The sequence below is a fragment of the Corvus brachyrhynchos genome, unplaced genomic scaffold (assembly GCF_000691975.1).
Source record: "Corvus brachyrhynchos isolate BGI_N302 unplaced genomic scaffold, ASM69197v1 scaffold194, whole genome shotgun sequence".
Classification (NCBI taxonomy): domain Eukaryota; kingdom Metazoa; phylum Chordata; class Aves; order Passeriformes; family Corvidae; genus Corvus; species Corvus brachyrhynchos.
In genome coordinates, this window is record NW_008237890.1 from 1481454 (window position 1) to 1505650 (window position 24197).

Below are 24197 nucleotides of genomic sequence, written 5' to 3' on the forward strand. Positions count from 1 at the left end.
TCTTGCATATTTTTCAAGGCATTTATAACAGTTCTCCAGGTGGGCCCTAAGTTTGTAATTTCTTTCCCTTTTCCCTGGATAGTACAGTCCCACAGGTGATCCCCTACTTCCCTCCACTCGGCTGCATCGAAGAGGAGGGGGGGGCTCGCAAATGTCCATGCTCCCACGCCCATAAAACGAGCTCATTTAGATCCTTTTCCTTGACCTCCTCCCCTCGCTTAGCGAGGATACTGAGGAGTAATTTCTGTGCTGCCGCAAACTCTAAATCCATGCTAGCAGGGTATCATGGAGGGAAGGTAGCGACCCTTCTTACTGGCCTGACCGACATCCTTTGACTCGCGGTCGACTCTTTCCGCCTGCAGTATCTCTGTCGCTCGTCATCGTCACCCTTCTTTCGGTGATCAGTGAGCGTATCTTCCTCTGAGGAATGGTCCCTGTTCGGACGCCAGAAATAGCCAGAGATCTGCCGGGATGAACCACGCTTCTCACAGAGATATGATGGAACTCCATTTATTCTATTGTCAGTCCCATGGTTATACCCTAATTCTCCAAGCACGCATAAGCAAGCTCCATACTATTGGGTTACAGCTACTGTTCACGCGGCCTTTAATAGCAAGCGATTGGTTACAGATTAATATGCACATGACTAACTAACGTAAGTCTTTCTCTTTCTATGGTCAGCATCCCCCTCTGCAACATCCTGTCGGCTTGCCACATCAGCACTGCTCTCTTTTTTCCCTAGTCAAGGACAGTTCACTAATATAGCTTGGATTGTGCACGTATACATGTCCTTGTTCACTCAGCCATTTCTCTACAATCGCTGATGACCAGCTTACCACTACCACCCTCTGGGCCCAGCCTTCCAGATGGTTTTTTACCTGGTGAACAGTGTAAGCTGTCCAAGCTGTGGAAGGCCAGTTTTTCCAGGGGAATATTGTGTAAAATGCCATCAAAGGCTTTACCAAAGTCCAGATAGACAACATATATAACCTTTTCCTTATCCACTAAGCTTGTCACCTTGTCACAGAAAGAGATCCTGTTGGTCGAGCAGCACCTGCCTTTCAAAAACCCCTGCTGGCTGGGCCTCATTGCATCATTGTCCTGCACATGCTGTTTGATGACACCTAGGATGATGTGCTCCATGACTTTCCTTGGCACTGAGGGAAAGTGCCTCTTTCTCTGGCACTCGGGCTGACAGGCCTGTAGTTCCCTGAGTTCACGTTTTGACCCATCTTGCAGATGGGTGTGACATTTGTCAACCTCCATTCAACTGGGACCTCCCAGGTTAGCCTGAACTGCTGGTAAATCATGCAACGTGGCTCAGCAAGCTCTTCCGCCAGCACCCTCATTGCCCATGGGTGGATCTCACCCAGTCCCATAGACTTGTGTGTGTCTAAGTGGTGTAGCAGGTTGCTGACCATTTCCTCTTGGATTATGGGGGCTTCATTCTGCTCCCTATACCTGTCTTCTAGCTCAGGGGACTGGTTCTCACAGAACAATCGGTATTAAAGACTGAGGCAAAGAAGGCAGTAAGTACGTCAGCCCTTTCCTCATTCTTTGTCACTATGCTTCCTCACAGCATCCAGTTAAGGATGGAGAGTGTTTTTAGCCCTCCTTTTGGTGTGAATGTTTATAGAAACATTTTTCATTGTCTTTTATGGCAGTAGACAGATTAAATTCTAGCTGGGCTTTGGCCCTGCTAATTTTCTCCCTGCATAACCTCACAACATCCTTGTCGTCCTCTGGAGCTGGCTGCCTCTTCTCATTATGGTGATAAACTCTCCTTTCTTTCCTGAGCTCCAGCTAGACCTCTCTGTTCAGAGATAATTTCAGTTCATTTTTGCATGTATCACGTTGCTCCCTCCAACATTTTCCTCGATTTTTTTTGTCTACCAGTTTTTTTAAGTGGATGCCACCTTATCTTCAGATAAATTCAAGCATGAGAAAAGCACCACCAAGCAGTGAATTTTTTAACGTATCAACAGTGATACCTGAATCCTTAACAGAATTTTGTTGATACTTATTGCAAGTACCTTCCTCCAGCAGTGGACCCAAGAAAGCCCTCAGTGTGAAGAGAAAAAGAGGAGATTAAACTCTGTCTTTGTGTGTCCATCAATACTTTAAATTTGCCACTGTCAGGAGAGGGAGGAACAGGGCTATTGGGAACTCTGACAACCAAATTACTTCAATGAAATTATTACAAAGGCTACAATTTCTAACTGTGTTCACCTAGATTTCACAGCATCTAAAATTGTTGTCCCCTGCTTTCTTTGTTAAAAAAACAAAAAAAAGGCAAAAATAAAAAAAAACCCCACATTTTTATTACTAGTATTTGAAGAAAAACCTGCCAATGTGACAGCAATGTCATTTAAGAATCTGTTAATGAAATAAACCCCTGACAATAACCCACAACTTTTTTCAGTGAGGGACCTCTTTGCAAACGTCTACTCTCCTAGACAACAACTGCTCACTTCCTACAAAAAATATCCTACAAAATTATGAAATAGAAGTTTTGACATCCCATGATCCACATGCTATTGTATATACGTACTGTATACACATATGCTCTATACACTTTGTGTATAAAGCTGCCAGTCTATCTGCCATGGACTTACTGAGGTTTTGCATGATCCTTCCTGGCCTAGGTATCTGGCAGGGGTTCGAAACTGTACAGGCATTTCTAATCTTAGTAATTACCTGAGACAAGGTGAACTAATTGGGGTAAATTACAGGTGAAGGAGTCAGACTGAATACAGATTGTCCCAAGACACTTAGGTATTATTAGACAAATGAGAGACAGAACAGATTTACTTTATCCTCCTTTGAGATGCAGAACAAATGGGATTTAGCTGGACAGTTTTTCAAAAATTATTTCCTCCAGGCCAGCTAAAGGCAATATTAGTAGAAAACCATAATGTGCCATTATCTTGGTAGGACTTTTTGCATGTGCAGGTTAGAAACGGTAACTCACTTTTGAGACCTGTGAGTGTCAGTGCTCTGGATGTTGTTTTAAGAACAAAATCTTACTTGTTTTCATGAACTTGTCCCTTATGACTTTGTCCATGACTACTGACTTTCACTGGTGCAGGAATTGTGTGTCTGCAGATGTGACACTCAGTCAGCTTCCCAGTATCTGTTATGTTAATACATTTGCCTCTGCTTTTGAAAATCCATACTTCTTGAACAATAGACATTTGGAGATAACTGGGCTAGCATGTGTCTTGAGAGCCCATTTAATGTCCACCTGTATCTAAAAGAACAGAGGTTTAGACTCTAGCCCTAGTAATTCCTAAGAGATGCTGTTTTCTATTGAAAATCTGTTCTGCAAAGAAGACATGTGTTACTTTTCTTCTATCAACGTTGTCTGGCATTATAAATGACTAAACTCCTGACTAGTTTCCAGCATTTTTTCCTAGTGATTTCTCTTCTTTATACCTTTCTCTCTTTACATCTTCTGACAATTCTTTTCTGCTTGTCTACCTGTTCAAATCAAGGTTTTAAATAGTAGTGCTTACTGCCTCTTTGTATCTGTGAAAGATCCATTAGACTGCTGGTATACAATAATACCTTATTGTTCAAGTTTTATTATAATGGTATTTAAATCTGTAAAAATTGGTAAGGAAATTAGACTGGTTGAATGAGCACACTTTCTGGGCAGTCTATAGATTTTGGATGCACTCCAGTATCACCATCACCAGCAATTTCTGAGAATGTGAAATAGGAAAGTAATGCATTTCTGAAGGTAGCAAGAGGCTAGATTGTATTTGGTATAAACTTGGTCAAAAAGTTCTGAGAATTGTTTTTGTGATGTGGGAAAAGAGACATAATGAATTGGTTTAGCTATTCAATTTTCTGTTGTGTTCTTTTGTCTTTCTCTGCCTCTGTCTTTTGGTTCTTTCACTCAAAGTTCAGATTGAAATGCAGGAGATGCAGAGTTTTTCTTTGGACTCAGATGTTTATTATTTCTTATCTATAGTGCAGCTGCAAAGAATGTGCCTCTAAGTTAACAAGGTGAAAATGGCCCCAGAGTTCTACCTTCCAAGGTCTTTTAAAGCCCAAACTACCCAATTATGGAATACTAACTAATTTATTTTTGCTTATAATCCAATAACTAATCATTTGTGTTCCACACTGCGGGTTTTTTTTGAACCAATACCAGATCACCCAGGCTTGTGAAGAGGAAGGAAGAAGAAAGAAGAACTAACCTACACCCAAAATCCTACATCTTGTTACATGTCTACATCTCTACATATTCCACCCAGTGATACAACAAACTTCTTTTTTAATTACACAGCAACAATCTCAATGCTATCACATAATTTGGGAAGCCTTTCCCAAGGCCTCAGGTCAAGTGCAGTGTGCTTTTGAGGATCCCTGCCTGTCAGCACTGAAAGACTAAAATTCTCTTAACCCAGGGTTCCAGCATTTAGCAACTTTCCAAAAAGTTTCTTAACTGTGACATTGAGTCTATAAACTGAATAATGTGCAATTCATGTTGGGCTGGTACACTTGTTTTTTTGCAGCATTACAAAATTGCTGTGTAATTGAAATTACTACTCAGCAAGTTGTATGATGTGATCATTGACAGGTAATTCTGAAAAATTTTGGAAAGCAAATTTGAGAGATGCATGACATGTCTCAGAAAAAAACTTAGGTTTCTTTTCCTGGTTTGATGGATTTATAGAAATTGTGTAGGATTTTGCATTCTTGTCTTGAGAAATACTCTAATAAGTATTTATATATGTTTTGGAGAATTTACTTCGCTTTTGTGTGAACAGCGAAAATTTATTTTAACACATTTTTGTAGTTGTGAACTTTTCCCACTAGATTTACAAGTGCTTATACACAGAATGCTATGCTTTTTACATGTGAATAATTGTTTGCATCTTCTGAATACTAATACAAATTAATTCCCGTTTTTAAAACTGTACTTTTAATAAGTTAAAATCAAGCTATTGCAAAACCAAAGACTACGTTCTAAGGCTGCAGAGTGAAGGGTTTTATTCCACTGTTTAACTCCTGAAGCTACAAAAAATCAACAGATGCAATAGTCTGATCTAAAATTTATACAGTACTATAACTGTATTGATTTAAGTTAGTTACTTTCACTTTATTCCATTATGGAGAACAGGAATAATTTTTCTGTGTCTCTTGCTTTTTTGTTTCCTATTACAGCAGAAAGACAGGCAACTTAGTAGATAAGCATAAAAAAAATGAATATATAACAGATTATAGGCAAATTAAAGCCTCAAATGTAAATATTATCTTTATATGGTTTCCTTGTAGAATAGCTTTTCCACTTTATGATGAAATGCTTTATGGATCCTTAACAATAATGATGTTAGATGAGTTGAAGGTAATGCCTCACAGCTCAGCAGGAGAAACAAAATGGAAGATAAGTCATTACTTTGCAGTTCATGGTAAGATGGCTGATGTTGCAGTGAGGCAGGTGAGAGACAGAGTTATAGTACAATGTTTCTTGTGTTTGAAAAGACAGTGTGTGTCCTTGTCCAGGACCACAATGAGTACATCTGTGATGAGCCTGTGGAGCATGGTGAAATCCCTGGAACTGGACAGGAACCACTGAGATGAGGTGGGACTGCTGGGATTCGGATAGGAGCATTATTTCACCTCCCACCGCTTTTCGGAGGTAATCCAGGAATTGTAGGATTTTTGTATCTGTTAATTCACACTACTGTTGTGCAGAAGCAGATTATTTCCAGAGTTACTGGGGGACAGTGGAGGAAGTGTTGGAAGACTTGCATTTTCCTTCATGTGTGTATTGTGTCCTGAGGAGGGGGCATGAGCAGCACATGAACTGGTCTTTGTACTCATCTGACTATAACTGGTTTACAGGGAGCCAGTATACAGGTGGGCAGGATATGAGGTAGTAGTATTCAGTCTCATCTGACTTAACTGTAAGCAAAAGCTAGGATTTTCTGTTGCACTACAGAAGCTTTGTTCCTCATAGCAAATCAGACATCCTGGTGTCCTTGGCAACTTCAGCTTCCTACTGCTGACACTCAGTTTTGTCCCATAAGAGTATATTGTACCCTTTAGTGTCCTCTCTACTGTACCTTATTGTGATGCCCAGTACCACCCTGGACATCCTAAGTCGCATTCTGCAATGCGGGTTTGAGTTGTTGCCTTCGGGGCGATTCTGTGTCTATCTATTAGCATTATGCTTGAATCTGTGTTATAAATACTTTGCTGAAAGGCAATGCAATGCTTAAAATAGTAACTTTCTAAGGTAGATAGAAAATAAGAATGCATGGTCCAATTTATGTTCCAGTTTTCTTTTGTAAAAGCATATATTCACTTTGTAGAAGAACATTCAGTAGTATTTTAAAGACAACATATACATAAATTCAAAATAATTTTATACTTGCATTACATGATTCAAGGTTAAATTTGTTGAATTACAGTAACTATTCTGTTAATCTGGTGATTTCACTGAATTTATACCAGTTCAAACCCAGAATTGCACTCCTGGGAATCAGGCCTTCTCTTTCAAATGCTAATGCACTGTGTAAATTGCTGTTCCTGTTTAGATAAAATTCTGACTGTGACAAATTAGCTACCACTCTCCTTTTCATTCAAATTGTCTTGGAACATATGAAACTGAATTTTGTGTTTCTAAAAATTTGTGTCAACTAGTGTATACTATCAGCTTCTGAAAGAAAAACAAAGTTTGACAATCTGTTGAGATTAGTGGCTGTTTCAGAGAGTTTCCACTATTTTTTTCTCCACTTACCCTTTAATGGTGTTGGTAGATATATTCAGTGTTTGCAGTTGTGGTGTGGTATTTGTCTGTATGGCCAGCTTCTCTAAATTGTAGGTATTAGTTGTAATTGCATTAGTCATGCTCCTTATGAAACAATCACCAGTGAGCAGGACTGTGGAAGCTTAATCACTAGCATTCATGTTGAAAGTTAATATTAGCTGAAGGAATGTAGGCAGAGAAGAAAATTTGTGTTAAGTGCTTTTGCAGAATGGCCTTGGAAAGGCCATTTCCTGACGATATGGCTACCCTGTGCTTGTTTCTGCACTCTTAAACTGTCTTCATGGTTTCTGTCTGTACAGGGAGCAATGTCTCATGATGTGTACCCTAGCAGCAATGAACTAGGATAGTAAATTTAACTCAGGTTCTAATTTAAAGGGAAAATTTAAAAGCTATTCCTCCACTTCAGCTGGAGTAACCATGAGGACCATTTCTGTGCAAAAGCCAAATAAACAGGCCTGGATTTTTCTTACTTTTTTATGTTTTAAGTCTAGGGAAAACCCACTTGAAGTCTTACCAGTGAAAATCAGATGTACTCAGTGTGTTTTGTCTGTGTTGTGAGAAGTTACTGTTAATTTTGTGATTAACACAAGAATACTCATTTGCTTTAAATTGAAATGAATATGCTATGAATTCAGTTTGCTGTAAAGTGAATTTCAGTTTCTCAAATATAAGAGGACAAAGGTGTTTTGGAGTTTTGACTTTTGGAGACCATGTATTAATTTTAAGTTATTTTTCAGAAACTATGACATTTCTAGGATAAAAGTTGATACTGTGGCTTGCTTCATGCAAATTGTGGTTAGATAGACTAATAGGAAGGTCCAAACTATTCTTAGGTATTTAAGAAATGCAGGGGATGACAGAAAATGAACAGTTTCTATTTCTCTGATTGATTTTAACAATATGTATAAATTTATGAACAAACACAGTATGATTTAGAGTAAAAATGGTATGTAGGTACATAGGAAAGCCAAGTTTAGCGCAATTACAGAACCTGAGTTCTCTCTAGTCGGTCTTTCAGTATCTGCTTCTCTTTGATCTTTGTAACCTCAGGGCTAGATTACGAGCTTTCAGTCTACCAGGAGGAGCATTAATATATTGTGCCATGGACCCCCTGCAAAAGGGATGGAACAATACAGAATGTATCTGTTTCACCAGGCACACTGTGGGGCTGAAGCCAAACTTCTGCTTACCTCTGCCTTTTGCCATTCCATCTCGCCTGATTGCATGGACAAGAGCATACTGGAATTTGGAAGAACTTTATAATACAGAAAGCTGCAGCAGCACAATGAAATGGATTCTTAAACAGTCTTTCTGGAAGACTGCTGTTGAGTGATTGGAATATGATTTCCTAGAGGGTTTTGGTGTCGTATGATACAGAAATAATGAGTGACTTTGATAGATGAGAAAATCCATTCAGCTAAAATAATTGTTACAAATACTACTTTTGAACTAACATTTGAAGCATCTTTAAACTCATAGCATCCCAGGAGAAATAATCCCAGTCAGCTGTGTATTTTTATTCAATTCCATTACCATTAAGTGAAATAATTTATTAAATTTCTGTGTATTTTATTCTCTTGCTATGTTTACAGTGCCATACAGCAAAAAACAGATTAGAAGTATGTACTAGTTCATAAAACCTGTTGCAAGAGGCACACTTAAACACTTTCAACCTATGTTGTTTATATCAATTATACCGTCAGTGGTATTTGACAAGAATTTCAGTAAACAATGAGGCATTTTGTACCTTGTTTGGAAACAAAGCAGATCAGGAAGTGAAAGCCAGGAGTGTCAAGGAGATGCAGAAATGTTTGCTAAGTGACATTGAGGAAAATACTGTAGTTTTAATACAATTTAAACAAACAAAAATAATTTATTTTGAATACAGTCTAAACCAGAGTGATTTGAAAAGTAACAAAGCTCAGTGCTGTATCTGCCAGTTAAACAGATAAACAGTTCTATTAGTGTTGAGGAAAATAAAATGGTAGCTCCTGAGGTTGTTCACAGGACTGGGATTACTCAGTTAAGACACTCCTGAAGAAAGAGGTGCCAGTCAGATTTGTTTTCTGTCTTAGTTAATGCTTGATGACAGTTGACTGCTCTGTGTTACGGATTTTGCAGAGTCCTCCCCCCGGGGAAATGGGTGGAAGAATGTTATTGGTATGGTAGGTGTGAAAATTACTTAATAGTTTGAAAAGAATGAAATGGTTCAGAAAAAGAGGAGGCTATTCTGCCTGTCTAAAAATTTACTTCAAATTATGCCAGTTGATGAATGTAAACCTCAGGTTTGTAAACAGTGTTATGAGAAAAAAATTTATGCTTATTCAGATGAGTTAGTGGTGAATATGAGTAATCTTCAAGAGGGAACCACTAGCAGAGAATATTCACATTTATTACTGTATACCATAAATTTATTTTTCTTCAACACCTTTCCAAGTTGTTGGCCTTATCATTTCATACATAGGAAAAGAAATCTCAATCTTTATTGTATTGGGGTTTTTTTAGATACAAATTTTTAGGGCTGTGTCAGGGAAATGTCTCAGGAATACTCATCAGCTTTAGAGAAAGGTCTTCAGACTTGCTACTTACGGATTGCAAATGTCTTTTACCTTGCAGTGTTTTATTCTTCTCTCCCCTAGTAAGCCTACTGTAAGAGCACAGATGTGAGAACTGAGTTTACTAATCTCCCACTCTGATCTGATCAAAATGAATATCGATTTTGTTCATCCTGATAGGAGAAGTTCTACAGAATGCTTATGCAAAAGCATGAGGGGGAGGCAAAAGCAGCTTTGAAAGCAAGCACACCAGTCTAAGTTATCAATTGCAGGATCAAGTTGGGGATCTTCATCATCACAACTCATCTATCCTCTCTTGAGTCAGGGTGGGATCACATCATCCAAACTATTAACAAGAGCCAGGTGATGTGATAGACCCCTGATTTGAATGGACAAGTATTGGTGATTTTCTATTAGAGTATTATTATTTTCTGCAGCAGTTATAAATATTTGTCTACCGTTGGGTTTATACTTCCTCTAAAAGATGCCATATGGGCCACATTTTCCTGTTTTCAAACAAGCTCTTGAGATACAATAACCAGTGCCCTCCCTGACAGTAGACAGTACCAGATAGCTTCCTGTACCACACTGACTGCAAGGAACCCCTTCTCCCCAGAAGAGAGTTCCTTTCCCTGTGCCCAGCAATGACACGAGGTGGTATAGAAAAACCTCCAGGCCCTATCCATGCCCCCCTCCTGGCTACTGCAAAAATTAACCCTGTCCTGGCCAGAACCAGAACACCATCATAGAAGGCAACTAGAGCAGTCAGGCATGATTTGCCCTTAGCAAAGCCATGCTGGCTGTCTTGGATCACCTCCTTGTCTTGCACGTGCCTTGACATGTCTTCCATGAGGATCTGCTCCATGATCTTCTGAAGCACAGAGGTGAGGCTCAAAGGCCTGTATTTTCCTGTCTCTACTTTCTCCTCATTTTAAAAATAGGAGTGATGTTTCCTTTTATAGTCACCAGGAACTTTGTCTGACTGCTCCGAATTTTCAAATATGATAGAGAGTGGCTTGAGAAAAGCACCAGCCAGTTCCCTCTGGTCCCTAGGCTGCATATCACCAGGTCCCATAGACTTGTACCTATTCAGTTTCATCAGGTGGACACAAACCTTTGCTTCGTTTACAGTGGAAGGAACACTGCTCCTCCAAGCCCATACAGAGGTTCAGGGGTAGATATTGTTTTCAGTGTGGCTCCTTTGGATCAAATCTAAAAGAAGTCGAAGGCTCCTATAGTCTTACAATTTTAAAAATAATTACTGAGTTTGAGATAGCTGATTTAATAACCTAATGATCAGGGAAAACATTATTGAAATAAAATCATAGGCATCCAAGGTACATCAGTTTTTGACAGCTTGGGAGAATAATCTCAGTAGTTCATATGTTCGCCTTAGACCAGAATATCTATACCTTTTAGCCTTGATTTAGGAAAGCATTTGAATGTATCTGAAGATACTTTCTTCAAGTGTCAGTGGCTGTATTCAAATTATGGGAATATTGCAACATTTCCAGTTCCTGGATTCCAGTGCATGCTTCAGGTGCAGTCTTCCTTTTATTTCCTTAGTGTGGCTCCACAGTTCCTAGTCTGTGTCAACCATCTCCTACCACTGCAATTGGATTTGTTATTCGCAAATTTGCAGTCCCGTCTTAATAACCAAATCAACCTGTCTGTTAAAAACAACGGAATATCAGAGGAAGAATAGAAAAAAAATATCTTCTTTATCTGCAGTGCTGTACATGTGAATTCCTTAGTGTAGAAGACAACGCCAGTATTTCAACATGTATTTCCAAAATCTATTGCAAATAGATTGCTTACTATTTTAGTTTAGTGTGTATAATTAATTCCAGAAGAAATGTTTCTAAACCTTTAATGAACAAGAAAACTTCCAGAACTATTATTATTATTTACAGGTTTTGCTCCTAAAGTGTCTATTTGAAGGGCTGTAAACACAACACTGGGAAGACTATATCTGCAGTAATGTGTCTAGTTATGGTCTTACCTGTACAAGAAGGATGTGGACATAGAGGAGCAAATATGGTAAAAGGCTATGAAAGTGATGGAGGAACTGAAGCATCTGTCATGTGAGGGGGCTGACAGAGCTGGGACTGTTCAGCAGAACAGTAGACTCAGAAGGATCTTATTCAAATGTATAAACACGCCATGGGGGAAGTAAAGAGGATGAAGCCACACACTTCTTGGTAATGCAGAGTGACAGGATGAAAGACAACAGGTACCAACTGAAATACAGGAAGTTCCTCAACACAGAATTTTTCTTCATTTAAGAAAAGGCTTTTTCTCTGTGAGGGTTGCTGAATGCTGGATTAATGGCTCAGGGAGGCCTTGAAGTATTCATCTTTAGAGATAGCTAGTCATGGTTGGAGTTGGAGCTCTGAGCTGTGCCAACAGGAGGAATGTGAAACTGGACATAAAAGTGAATTGTATTTTCAGTACAGATGGACACGATTTGTCCATTTCTATAAAGAAGGAAATACATTATGTAATTGTATGGGAAATGTACATGGTTTATAAGCTGAATGTAGGTTGAACCCACACTATGTGTTATTTACGGCTGGTATATGAGGATGTTGAAGGATTGCCATACCCTGCTGTCTGACTTTTCATTATACAATTGAAAAAAGTGAGGTTGCATTTTTGCCATTTTGTCAGTCTAAGAAATAGATCTAATCATTCCCAAGAAAAAAATTGTAAGAATTAATTGTGCAGTAGAAAGAGAATCTCAAATGGTTACGATCCTGTGAAAATAAAAGGTAGGAGCTCTGGTAGAAATTAATAAAAACTAGTACCAATTTCCCAAATATTGTTCCATAGACTAAGACATTGTGATGATACATGAAGAATGAGGTTGTTATTTGTCTAGTTATTTGCATGAGGACTCTAATTTTCCAAATGAGCAATTCCATTAGCTATTCAAGAGAGTCTGTGAGATATTTTTTCTTGTGCAAGTTGCAAAGGGAGTAATTCATGCTGGGCTTTTGTTCTTGGAAAATTAATGTTAGGCTTGACGTTGTTGCTGGATTGTTAGTTTTCAGGAAATTTACTCCATTCCATGGTGCATTTTAAAAGTTTGTTTCAAGACACTTAGCCAAGACTCATTTTTGCACTTTTGCAGTAAATAGACAGCAGAAGTATCATAATGACAATAACCATTTTGACAGTCATCACTGAGGAGAAAGCAACTAAAAATACAGTCTAATTTAATTTATAGTCAGAGGTATGATAGTATTTAGTAATCCCTGTCCCCTGCGAAGTCATAATGATTCCACTGCAGCAGCCATCCCTTCCCCTTTCCTTCTGCCTCTCCTGAAAATATTGGGAAGGATAATACAGTAATTCCACCTACTCCAAATATATGGTGACATTGAAAGGACATATCTTTCTGTGTTTGTCACAGCAACCTTTGCCAGGCAAACACAGAGGGCATATTTTAAAGCTGTCCCCTTTGCACGGCACCTGAGGGGTGACAGAGACAGTATTGTCATGCAGGACAGTGTTTCTGTGAAAATCCAGCTCTTAATTTCTTTCATCCTGTGTTGAATCAAACTCATGGATTAAGATACATGTGACTAAAATGAGTTTATAAAGGTTGAATTTGGCTCGAATGATATTATATCAAGATAACATCCAAGTGAGGATCACTGTAGTGCATTTTTGCTCCACATTTTAGGTTCATTGTCATGACAATCATTGGCCTCTGTTGGAAGTGAATTGTTCAACTCAAAATACAAATAGTTTTCTAAGTTATTCTAAATAAATCTAAGAAAATGGTGATACTATTGTGGCAGCCTGAGATAGCGCCACGTCCTGCAGGACCTTGTCACTGAGTCCTTATACCTGAGTCCTTGTCTTTATCTTTTCTCTTCCCACTCTAGACCACTTATGAGTGAGCTCAGGTAATGTGGTCACTGAGTAAGTCCTCTAACACCTAGGAGAATACCACTAAATTAGCACTAATTTACAGGACAGGTCTTGTCATGTAATCACTATGAAGTAGAAATGCCTTTGTTGGGGTGAGCATTTGACCAAAGAATTGGTGAGCCCAGATGTGACACATCATTTTCTGATCCTTTGTCTTATTTCCTCATGTGAGCAGCTGCTGGTATGGGTGTGTGGTTGGCATGCTCTGAAAATGAGTCGTTTAGTTTGTACCAAGACATATGGGACAAAAGAAAACAGCTACTGATACTCTGACATGCTCAACAAGTCAGGCACAAAAGTTGGCCAAACCATTGGAACAAAAATGCTTTATATCTTACGGGAAAAAAATATTTCCCCCTAATTTTATTTTGTAAGCATTTGGATTCTTTCAGTGTTTCTCCAGCAGCTAAGCAAAAATCTCATTGGCATTCTCACGATTTATGGTTTGATCCACATATGTTTCAGTCAGCAAAGATAGCATCAAGCAAAAATGTGCTGTGGTTAACAAAACATGAATTACTGGGATATGCAAAAGAGAAAGTGTTGCACATATGCAATTGCACTTTAGTGATCCTTATTTTCAATGTGTGTTAGAAATTAATTTTGGTGGAAGTGTATCACAGTTGCTGATAGCTGTCTGATTTATGCATACGTTGTCTTGCCAATGCAGCATCAAGCTGTAAAGAGAGTGTTTCTTTGGTCAGTATTTCATTTTCATAAGGGCTAACATTAGCATTAGCTCATTAGCAGGATTATAAAACTTGAAACATGCATGGTAATAAATCTTCTCCAATTACAAAGTTGTAAAAGCATCTTACTGGTAATTTAAGTTCAGTGGCTCACACACTGATTTGAGAATCCATCCTTCTTTGTAAATAGAGCAGAGACTGTGTAAGGCTGGGTCCACCTGCAGAGGGAGAGGTTGTCCAAGTGAAATGGCCTGATGGAAAACTGTATGGTGCAAAGTATCTGGGAACAAATACAGCTCACATGTATCAGGTGAGTATCTATATTTATTACCATGCACTTGCTTTTCAGATGTCTTTATTGTAAATTGCTCGTTTGGCTCTAGTATTAGAGTGGCCAGAATGCTGAAGAGTGGACTCTTACTGTAACTGTTACCACACTTTAACTAATACATAAAACTTTCTAACCCAGTAGCAAGTGTTGTGCACTCTTCGGGTGTGAGGTTTCACTTGTTCTTACAAAATCAAGAAAATCTCTTCTTTACTAAGAAGTCAGATAAACAGGTGAAACATTAAGATTGCAAGATAACATTTGTTATTTTCTGTGGGTTATTTACTTTTATTTTATATCAGCTAATTAGATGATTAATGACATAAAATCAAGTATTGGTATTTGCCTACAGTGAACCTGAGGCATTCTGTAAGTGGTTGGGAGCGAGGACAGTAAGAAGAGTATAACATTCATTTGTCTGAGGCATTTTTGAATTTATTAATCTTAAGGAGCATTTTATACTCAGCAAAGGCAAAAAGGAAATGAACAGTGAAGGCAAGGCTAAAAAGCTGACTTCTGGTTTCAGAGTAACAATTACTGGTTTTTTATGGGCTTGCCTTTGAGAAAAATCAGTCAGCAGCTTTGAGTACCCAAGTGAATGGTTGAAACTGCAATAAAACAATCACAATAATAATAGCACTTCTGAAAGAATGAGAATCTAGATACATTTCCTTTATATATATGTAATAATTTTCACTTATGTAACTCTTTTCATCAGGAGGCCTCACATTACTGTACGAAAATGGCAAATTTACTATTATATCTGTAGATAAATTAAGGCACAGGGAAGCTAAATCACTTGCTGCATTGACCTTCTCACTTTGCCAATGACTTGCAATCGAATTCAAGTCCTCAAATGCCTAAAGCCTTGAGCTAGTCTCTAAATCTTACCTCTTCCCTTATATTTAGCAGCTGTATTATGTTGTGAAGGTGGAAAGTTCTTTATAAAGTATGAAGATTATTTTTCTATAGTAACATTAATCTTCAAATCATTTAATCTTTTGAACAACTGGTCTTCTGAAGAGTACTGTGAGGTAAATTAGATGAATGTTGTTATCTTTCATATTTGAAGGAATCTGACATAGTCAAAACAAACAACTTTGTCTTATTTTAGACCTCTTCAGCAACATGATGAGACCAGTTTTGTTTAAGGAAAATGGATAAGCATGTGGAGGCTCAGCAAGATTTAGAGTTCCTCAGCATAACAAACATAAATTCCTGTAAATTGCCTTTAACAACCCCTATAATGGGGGAAATGACAAAGTTTAAAGATGAGAGGGAGTCCATATTGCAATACATGGAACTATAGAGACAAGCAGGTGTTTCAGTCTGCAGGATGAGAGAGGAGGCTGCCATGTGGCTACAGATTACAAAAAGTTTATGACAGCGAGGGTGCAAGGTTAACTTCAAGACCTATAAGTAGTTCTTCCTCTGGTCTTTATAAACAGTGTCTGAAAGCTCTCAGGACGCACACACACACACAAAGGTTTATTTTCTTCTAGTGTGATCTGTGTTGCACCTTTGAGATTCTCTTATCCAGTCTTTTGTGTGATTTCTTAGATCTCATATGGCAAATCTGTTCTCATTGAAAAAATCTGTGAATTTTCCTCATGTTCATCAGACATTTGTACCAAATGTGGGAGTACTTGAGCATACAGGAGGTATGACACAAGGCATCAGAATTTGTGTCATACAGTTTGACATTTGTAAGCCAGTATCCTACACAGTCCCTAAGCAGAGCTATAACAGCCGAATGAAGCAGGTGTTCAAGTGAAATTGTTAATGTGATCTACATTTGATTTCTTGATGATTTCTGATATTGAGGTTCACAATTGAGTTAGAGTTTATTAAATTATCCATTCACTCCGTTAGTTGCTTTCTAACAGCTTTTGCTTTAATTTATTATGTTCTTATAGAAGAAAATCCCAATGAAGATAGTAACATGTAATACAGACTCAGTATGGCAGCAGAATCCAAATAAAACAACTTACTTGATAAAACTGATGATTTGAAATGTAGGATCTGCCATCTGAATTGAATTTGAGCTATTAGAGATGGTGGGCTTATATTTTGCATGAATCATGATACTGTTGAAAGTCTTAGAGAAGCTCTTGTTGTGTTTGCTATCAAGTGTAGGCAAATTATTTCCAGTGTGATATGCTGGATTATAACTGAAGAACTTCCAGTTACTCTTCTGATAAATGTGCAATGTATTTCATACTGCAAGCGTGACAGATTCTCTGGTATGAAGCACTTGCATCCTACTGCACACTGTGAGTAAAAACAAAGATACTGACCGTTTAAGAGGAGATTTTCTTATCACATGGAGTGGCAGAGTTAATTTCCTACCCAGTATTTTCACCACGGATACAAAAAACATTATTACCAACTCTATTGTGCAAGAACATTACCAAATGTGTATTGTGCAGGAAAGAGCAGGGATAGCAGAAAGACTGTTGCTGCATCCTGGATTGCCATCATTTAATTAAAAAAGCTTAAGGCACTTCAACGTTTAAGTTCCTCTAAGATACTGGTAACAGAGTAGGCTTATGGGGTTAGTAACAGGAGCAGAGAGGAGTAAGGATGACTCCTATGACTTTGTTATCCATCTGTGTGCTCTATGCATTTTAAATGCATTCCAGATTTGGGCATCCCTGTTAGCTGCAGTGAAAAAATTGTTTTTAAAGAAGTTAATAGATCATAGTCTTCATCCTGGCTTTCAAGAATGGATATACAGTATTGGATTTTTCAGCTGTTCACATATTAATCTGACATACTCAGCCATGGCAAGCTTTTAATTTGAAACTAAAAACCCAGTCCATTTACGAGTTCAAATGCATGCTTTTTCAGTTTTATCTGTAATAATACTTTTGATAAGTCAGTGTTCTCTTATGTTTGTATTTATGCTTATTCTTCTAGTCAAGTGTGCTGTTGTCATTCACATAGTCTCATTAAATCACCTGAGGATGTAGAATGAGACTTCTAATTTTATACCAAACTTTAAATTATAGTTTCTGTGGGAGCTAAACTGCCATCACAGATAATAGCTGGAATTCAAAACTGTTAGATGAAGTATTAAAATAGAGGAAAAAATCAGCAGCTACTGAAAAAGCTTAAATGCTTCAAAGCCTCAGCATTTTAACATTCCTCACACCTAGTTACATTTCCTTTCTCATTTTCTGCTAACGGGGTTCATATTGGATTAAATCTAAACCTAAGCATGATAAAGCTTTTCATCTTCTGAACAGAGCATTTAAAAGAAATTCCATCAGATTCAATAAAATTCTGTTAACTGGTATTTCCTTAGTTGTCACTCACACTTTCTTTTGACATGGTCTTCCTCAACCTTGAATCATGGATGTTAAAATTAATTTTTTATTTATTAGAAGCAAGTAAAAAAATTAGAGACAACTAAAAATGATACAAGGACATTTTAATATGTCACTCCTGCTAAATAATGTTGCCTGTCTTGTTACTTGTTCAGCATTCCTAATCTAACAAGTTTTACTTTATTATATATGTGTCAGTACTGATTTTGAAGCCTCTGCTTAGATATTATTTTCAATGTAACTATGTGTTGCAATTCATAAAAAGTAACATTTTTTATGTTTCAGCCTAGTTTTGTGCTAAAACAGCAAAATGTTTGTGTGTAAGTCTTCTTTGCTAACATATGTATTTTTATCTGGAAACACTTACAGGAACTTCCTGCAAGAGTTAATTATTATTTTATTTTCAAATACCCATTTTTTCAATTAATTGGAATTTGAAGATGGTTCTCAAATAGTAATGAAGAGAGAGGAAATATATACACTGGATGAAGAGCTTCCGAAGAGAGTAAAAGCACGTTTAGTGAGTATTTGCTGGTGCTAACTTTATTTTATATACATATATATATATATATATATACACACGTATATATATATATGCTCAAAATGCCAATAACACAATACTTGGATTTATTCTGGATTTTTGGTTTAAACTGACTCATGTTTTGTAAAGTCTGTGCTATTAAGAGTGGCTAAATCAGCCCAATTAGGAGATGTGTCCATTTGCTGGTGAGATGGTTAGTTGTTCTTCCAGGCAAGTACTGTTGTCAGACATAATTCTTTTCTCCTAAAAGGCACATCATGTTTGATCATCTGTCAGATCAGGAATGATCAAGTTAGTAAACATTTAAATTGACAGACATTCTATTCTTTCAGTATGCTTATTACATGTATAGTTTTTAAAAAACTTCCCAGCTTCTCAGAGCTTTGTGATTTTAAAAGCCTTGAATTAATAAGCAGGCAATTAACTTCTTGTAAGAAACAATGTAACTGATCGAAACTCATTAAAGTTGCTGGCAGGATTTATCAGCATTTCACTAGTCTTTGGTTTAAGACCAAATATTTGCTCCTTTTTTAAAGTTTCCTGCTGTTTCAAAACACATCCACTAGCTATGTATGTATGTATGCCAAGTGGAAAAGTGCTGAAGCTCAGAGAGATCATAATACTTAAGAGGCTGAAAAAGGCTAACATACATTTGTTAGAGGAGATGGCTGCTTTTACCTGTGTTAAGACAGTTCTTTCTAATGCAAAGTGCACTGGTCAGATATTCTGGGTTAAGAAAACTTTTTGTCAGTGAATTAGGGATAAATGCACAGATCTTTCAGTGTCCTGATTAGGGTTAAGACAGATGTCTTGGAAAATGTTAAAAGAACCGTTTGATTATATTCAATGGGGTTTTTTTCTTATATTTGGAAAGCATCCCATTGCCATTTTTTTGTTTTTGAGACCAAATGGAAACAGCTTCTCTAATTAACTGCATGCTCTAAAGAATGCAAACTGTTACATTCTCAAGATAATAGTAACAGGATTTATGCTATTGATTTTAAAATTGATTTTCTATAAATCAGTATTTCTATTTATTTATTTTTTTAATTTTACATCATTAACTTCGTTAGGGAGTTAACTATAGGTTAGAAACATTAAACTTGGTCAGCTGAATAAAACACACCATAGCCATTGCTCAGACCTTTGCATGATTTTCTACTAGTGCCTCAAATTCTAGAAATATGTAAGTTAGTCCTCAAGGCATGCCCAAGACCTCCTCCCCTCCTTGCACTGAACACAGTGCAAGTTAAAGATAGCCTATGATACTGTTTTTGTCTATTGAAGTTAAAACACACCAGTTCCTTCTAAATGATGTTTTTCTTTATCTTGGGAATTTTTCCATAACTCTAGCAGTGAAAGTTGGTCTGAAGTATTCTGCCTCTGACTTTGTCCAAACAGCTTGCTGTTTTTTGTCCCACTGCTTTATTAGATTCCCAGCTGGTTTAAGTTTGATGACAAGTGACCAAACTGTGACCCTGATCCTTTGCAAATTAGGCAGTGCCCAGGTTTCTCTTCAGGCATCCATGACGTAGTACCTCGTATTTAAAGCTTCCCTGAATAACACAAGGTGGTGAATACAACAGGATACTGCTAGGATCAAACCTGCCCAACAGCTGCATCACTTCCATAGCACTGTTTTCTCACCTAGAATTAGCATGATTGTGTGATACCTGGATAAAATCCAGACTAACAACAGGTGTTAGTTACATGTTTCCAAGCAACACTACAGATGTAGAGAATTAAATACTGAATAGGACCTGCAAAATATGGAAAGGTAAAAATTGTGCATATGTGTAATTAAGGTCTGGTTTTAGTCTACAGCTTCTGACATGAGATTTGAAGACACATTTTATGGAGCAGATATTATCTTGGGAGAGAAGAAAAGGCAGAGAGTATTGAGTTCTCGTTTTAAGAATGAATATGTGGATGATCCAGGATACCGCACCTTCTTAAAAAGCTCATTCCAGAAGAAATGCCAGAAGGGACTATAAAGCAAGCGAGAGAAGAGAGAGGGTTCTTGATTAAAAAGCATGCAGCATTATTTGCAATTGGGTTTCCTTTAACTGAACACTCTGTTTTACAGTGAACTAATCCATGCACCAGCCTTGTAATCTGAAGTACTTGAGTTCTGATTTCTTTAGTTACTGTATTTAAGAATTTGTAATATTTTGCATTATAAAACTAGGGTGAAAACCAAGAGAGATTACTAAATGATACACTGAAGTTTCAGTCCTGCTCTCATTGAAATAAGTGGTAAAATTCCTTTGAATTTTTCGATTCACAATTCTGAGAAGGAGACGTTTTAGTAAACAGATAAAATGTCAGTGGCTCACTTTTTTCTGCACATGGGAAAGGATGTTAAGTTCAAGAATAGCAGTTTTTATAAAACATTTTTAAAACAAAAACAGGTATGTACAGTACTGAGACAAACAAAGGCTGTACTTACTTTGTACAGTGCTTTTACATTTTTATGTCACTACTGTTTTCAGTAGGATTGATGTGGACTCAGCTATTGGCTTACATATTTTTGGCTTTAAAGAGAACACAGCAAGCACAGCACAGCAAGGATATTTTGTATATTTAAAGAGACAGATTTTGATGGTTATTTTTAAACATGTTTTTCATAAAGTCTATTAAAAATACCTACTTGTAAAATAAAATAAGTTTCTTTCACTATGTGTATGCAAATTAGAGTTTAAATATATATGCTTAACAGTCTAGTTTTGAATGAATATATTATGGTTTTTATTTTGAGATAATGTTCTAGCAAGGTAATAATGTTTTAAAATAAATACTTTACTACAATTGCAACATTTTTCCTGTTGATGTGATTTTCAACCCTGTTGTTTCATACCTATAGGAATCATGATTCCTATAGCATAGGAATATGCTGTATTTTCCTGAACACAACAGAATATACACACAGACACTCACATAGCTTAATGTTAAAATGCAGAGTTGATAAGTACTGTACTTCAATTTCTTGTCTTTCTATTTCTCATCAGTCTTTGGGATCTTGACCTTTTCAGATGTTTCACAGAAAGCAGAAAGTCTGAATTTGTCTGAACACTTGGGTATGTGAACCTAGAAGGGAGCTTTATCAAAATGACATCATCTGTTTCTTGTAAATTGGACAGTCAGCAGGATTTCTGACTGTCTGCCACAGGAAAAAGAGCCCTCTCAAAATCCAATTTATATCTGAGCACTGCTGTTTCTAGGGTTCTGCTTCCAAAAAACAGAATACATGGACCCAAAGATTTTTTCTGTGCAAAACCCCAGTCCTTTATATGCTGAGGTATACAGATCTTTGTTTCACTGAAGCCCTTGCATGATTATTCTTATTTTTTCAAGTGGACAGTAAAATCCTTTTGATTGCTATGTGACACCTCAAATGACAGTGTAAGTTTTCTGTGTTACATTAACTATCTTTTCTTGTACCATGAAATCACTCAGAATCCCTTTAGTCTAAGAAATTGCTTAGCTGTGACAGTTGGAATGTATATCTAATTGATAACACTTTCTCTAAAGGCACTGGTTTTGGTGGATGCTGTCTGGCATATTTCGGAGTATCAGGGCTCCTTCTTTTATTGTAAAGAAAAGATGAAAACTAGTGATAGATTTGCAAAACGCAAGATTGCTGCTGCCTTCTGCAGTTCTGTGCAGCTAATGATCATGTTGTGGGGGGTTTGTGTGACTGGGTTTTTGTAGTGGGGTCTACAGGGGTGGCTTCTGTGAGAAGCTGCTGAAAGCTTCCCCCCTGTCCAGCAGAGCCAATGCCAGCCAGCTCCAAGACAGACCCACGCTGGAGCAGGCTGTGCCTGATGGATTGCACCCATGGAAGAGTGACACACATTGCAGCAGTTCAAGGACAGCTGTTGTTGCCTATGCATGAGCTCACACTGGAGAAGTTCATAGAGAGCTGTCTCCTGTGGGAGGGACCCCATGTTGGAACAGACTCCTCTCCCTGAGCACTGGGAGGAACAATGTGTGATGAACTGACCATAACCCCCATTCACTGTCATCCTGTACCTCTGGGAGTAGGAGGAAGAGCCCAGGGGAAAGAGGGAGACATGGGAGGAAGGTGTTTTTAGGATTTTATTTTAGTTCTCATTATCCTGCTCTGATTTTTTTAGTAATAAATTCCGTTAATATCCCCAGTTTGAGTCTTGTTTTACCTGAGATGGTAATTGGTTTGTGATCTCTCCCTGTCCTTAACTCATTAACTTTTTGTTACATTCGCTTCTCCCTGTCCAGCTTTGGGGGTGAGTGACAGTGGCTTTGGTGGGTGCCTGGTAGCCAGGGTCAACCCACTACAACTAATTACTGAAGCTTAGTTTCAAAATACTGTGTTCTGTGGTAAGAAAGCTTTTATACTCTTCCATTAAGGTTCAAAAAAACTATGGCATTATTAAATGGTTAAATACATATTAAAATATTTTGTAATTGAATAGGTGATGCTGTGTGGTACAAGAGAGGCTAGAAATCAAATGCATGTTCTTTTCCTGGTTCTGATATGACACCATGTTATGACACCGTGAATAAACCCCCTCATTTCTATAGAGTGGATCCAGCATCTTTCTTTTCAAGATCCTTAAAATTTGTTGACTAACGGGTTGCAATTTTTTTTTTAAATATTCATGCAAAAAGTTGGCTTGTTTCCCCTTCTACCTTTCATCAAGAAGATCACTGTGGAATTTCTCAAAGACACTGAAATTAGTTCTGACCTTTGTAAGGTACTAAGAAAGGTACCTGAGTGAATGAAAAGTGTAGTGTCATCATTGCAGTTTCACACCTCCTGTTTCAGGACTCATGGTCTTTGCAAGCTGGATTGGCTAAACAACTGGCCTAGAAAGACAGTTCCTGTTCCCTTACAATTCCTCAAGAGTCTTGTTTTCTGTTCCACAACAGATATTGTTATGGACCTTTCAGGTATATGAGAGAGAGTATACACTGGTGTGCAATGCTCTGGGAAACCAGAAGCTTGCCATGAACTGAATCAGGTAGGTGGACACCAAAACAGGGCTGCTTATTATCTGTGTAACCAGTTCCCAATAGTCAATTTCTCACTCCATTAAAACCTCTCCTGCTGTTAGAGACAGATACATCTTTCCTGGTGAAAAAGCATGTCACCATTCATGACCATTTCATTGACATACACAGTGACTGTATGAGGAAGAGTGCAGTAGGTAGGAAGAGTCAAGCCCTTTTAAAGACTGGCTAACTGAATTGGCATGGTATTCCTAGGATTAAACAAAACCCCAAAAGCACCAAAAAAACCCCACAAAAATTGAATGTTCATAACAAGAGAGCACAGCATACCCCAGGATAGGACAAACCATTTCTATTACCTTATACGTACAAGAGCGAAGCAGCTGTTCTGTGTATTCAAAAATCCTGAAGGTCATGGGTGAGTACTGAAAGTAGTGGTTTGGTCAGGATACATTGAAATTATTCACTCTCATCTGAAAAATTTCAAGGAAGAATCTGAAGTACTTCAGTTTATGCTGGGCTGTGAAGTAGAATGCATAAATGCTATGACGTTGATTTCCACAGCTATAAGCAAGGTCTGATAAAATCAAATTACTAGAATTAGATAAAAATTAGATTACTTCTTTTGAATCCTATTTGCTATTGTATTACTGTAGCAAAGCAATTTTATTGATGCTTAATAGGAGTTCTACAATATATTGTGTTGTGCTATGGTGGTTAAAAATTTTCAATTAGAGTAATAGAAAAATTTTACAAAATATTTTTGCTTTGAAGTTTCTTTATATTTTCCAACTGTGATGCAAGTGAACAGCAATGTTTTCTGTCTTGGTTTTGAAAGACAGGTGTCTGCTAAGGAAGGCAGAAGCCTCCCTTGAAGTGGCAGATGTAACCCCTTTCCCTCAGAGTTACTATAATTTTGAAATCAAGGGCCTTTAGGCAAAGATGTGGGAAATAGGAAGAACAGTTCTTTACTATTATATATCTAAATGTGTATAACCAGTCAAACAAACAGCAATAACTCTGGCAGTAACACAAACCCA

The 24197-nt window shown here is 37.6% G+C and overlaps 1 protein-coding gene across 5 annotated transcripts in view; it reads left to right on the forward strand.

Moving 5' to 3' along the window:
• The window catches only part of KDM4C (lysine demethylase 4C), a 280048-nt gene that overhangs the window by 217959 nt on the left and 37892 nt on the right, over positions 1–24197 (forward strand). For 4 of the 5 annotated variants that reach the window (XM_017732833.1, XM_017732834.1, XM_017732835.1 and 1 more), the window contains exons 19-20: positions 14158–14278; positions 18053–18144. In XM_017732833.1, the coding sequence (XP_017588322.1) occupies positions 14158–14278; positions 18053–18144 (213 nt within the window). Of the gene's footprint in view, positions 1–14157; positions 14279–18052; positions 18145–19982; positions 22730–24197 lie in introns of those variants that run through there. The other variant, XM_008632553.2, reaches the window with a different exon arrangement.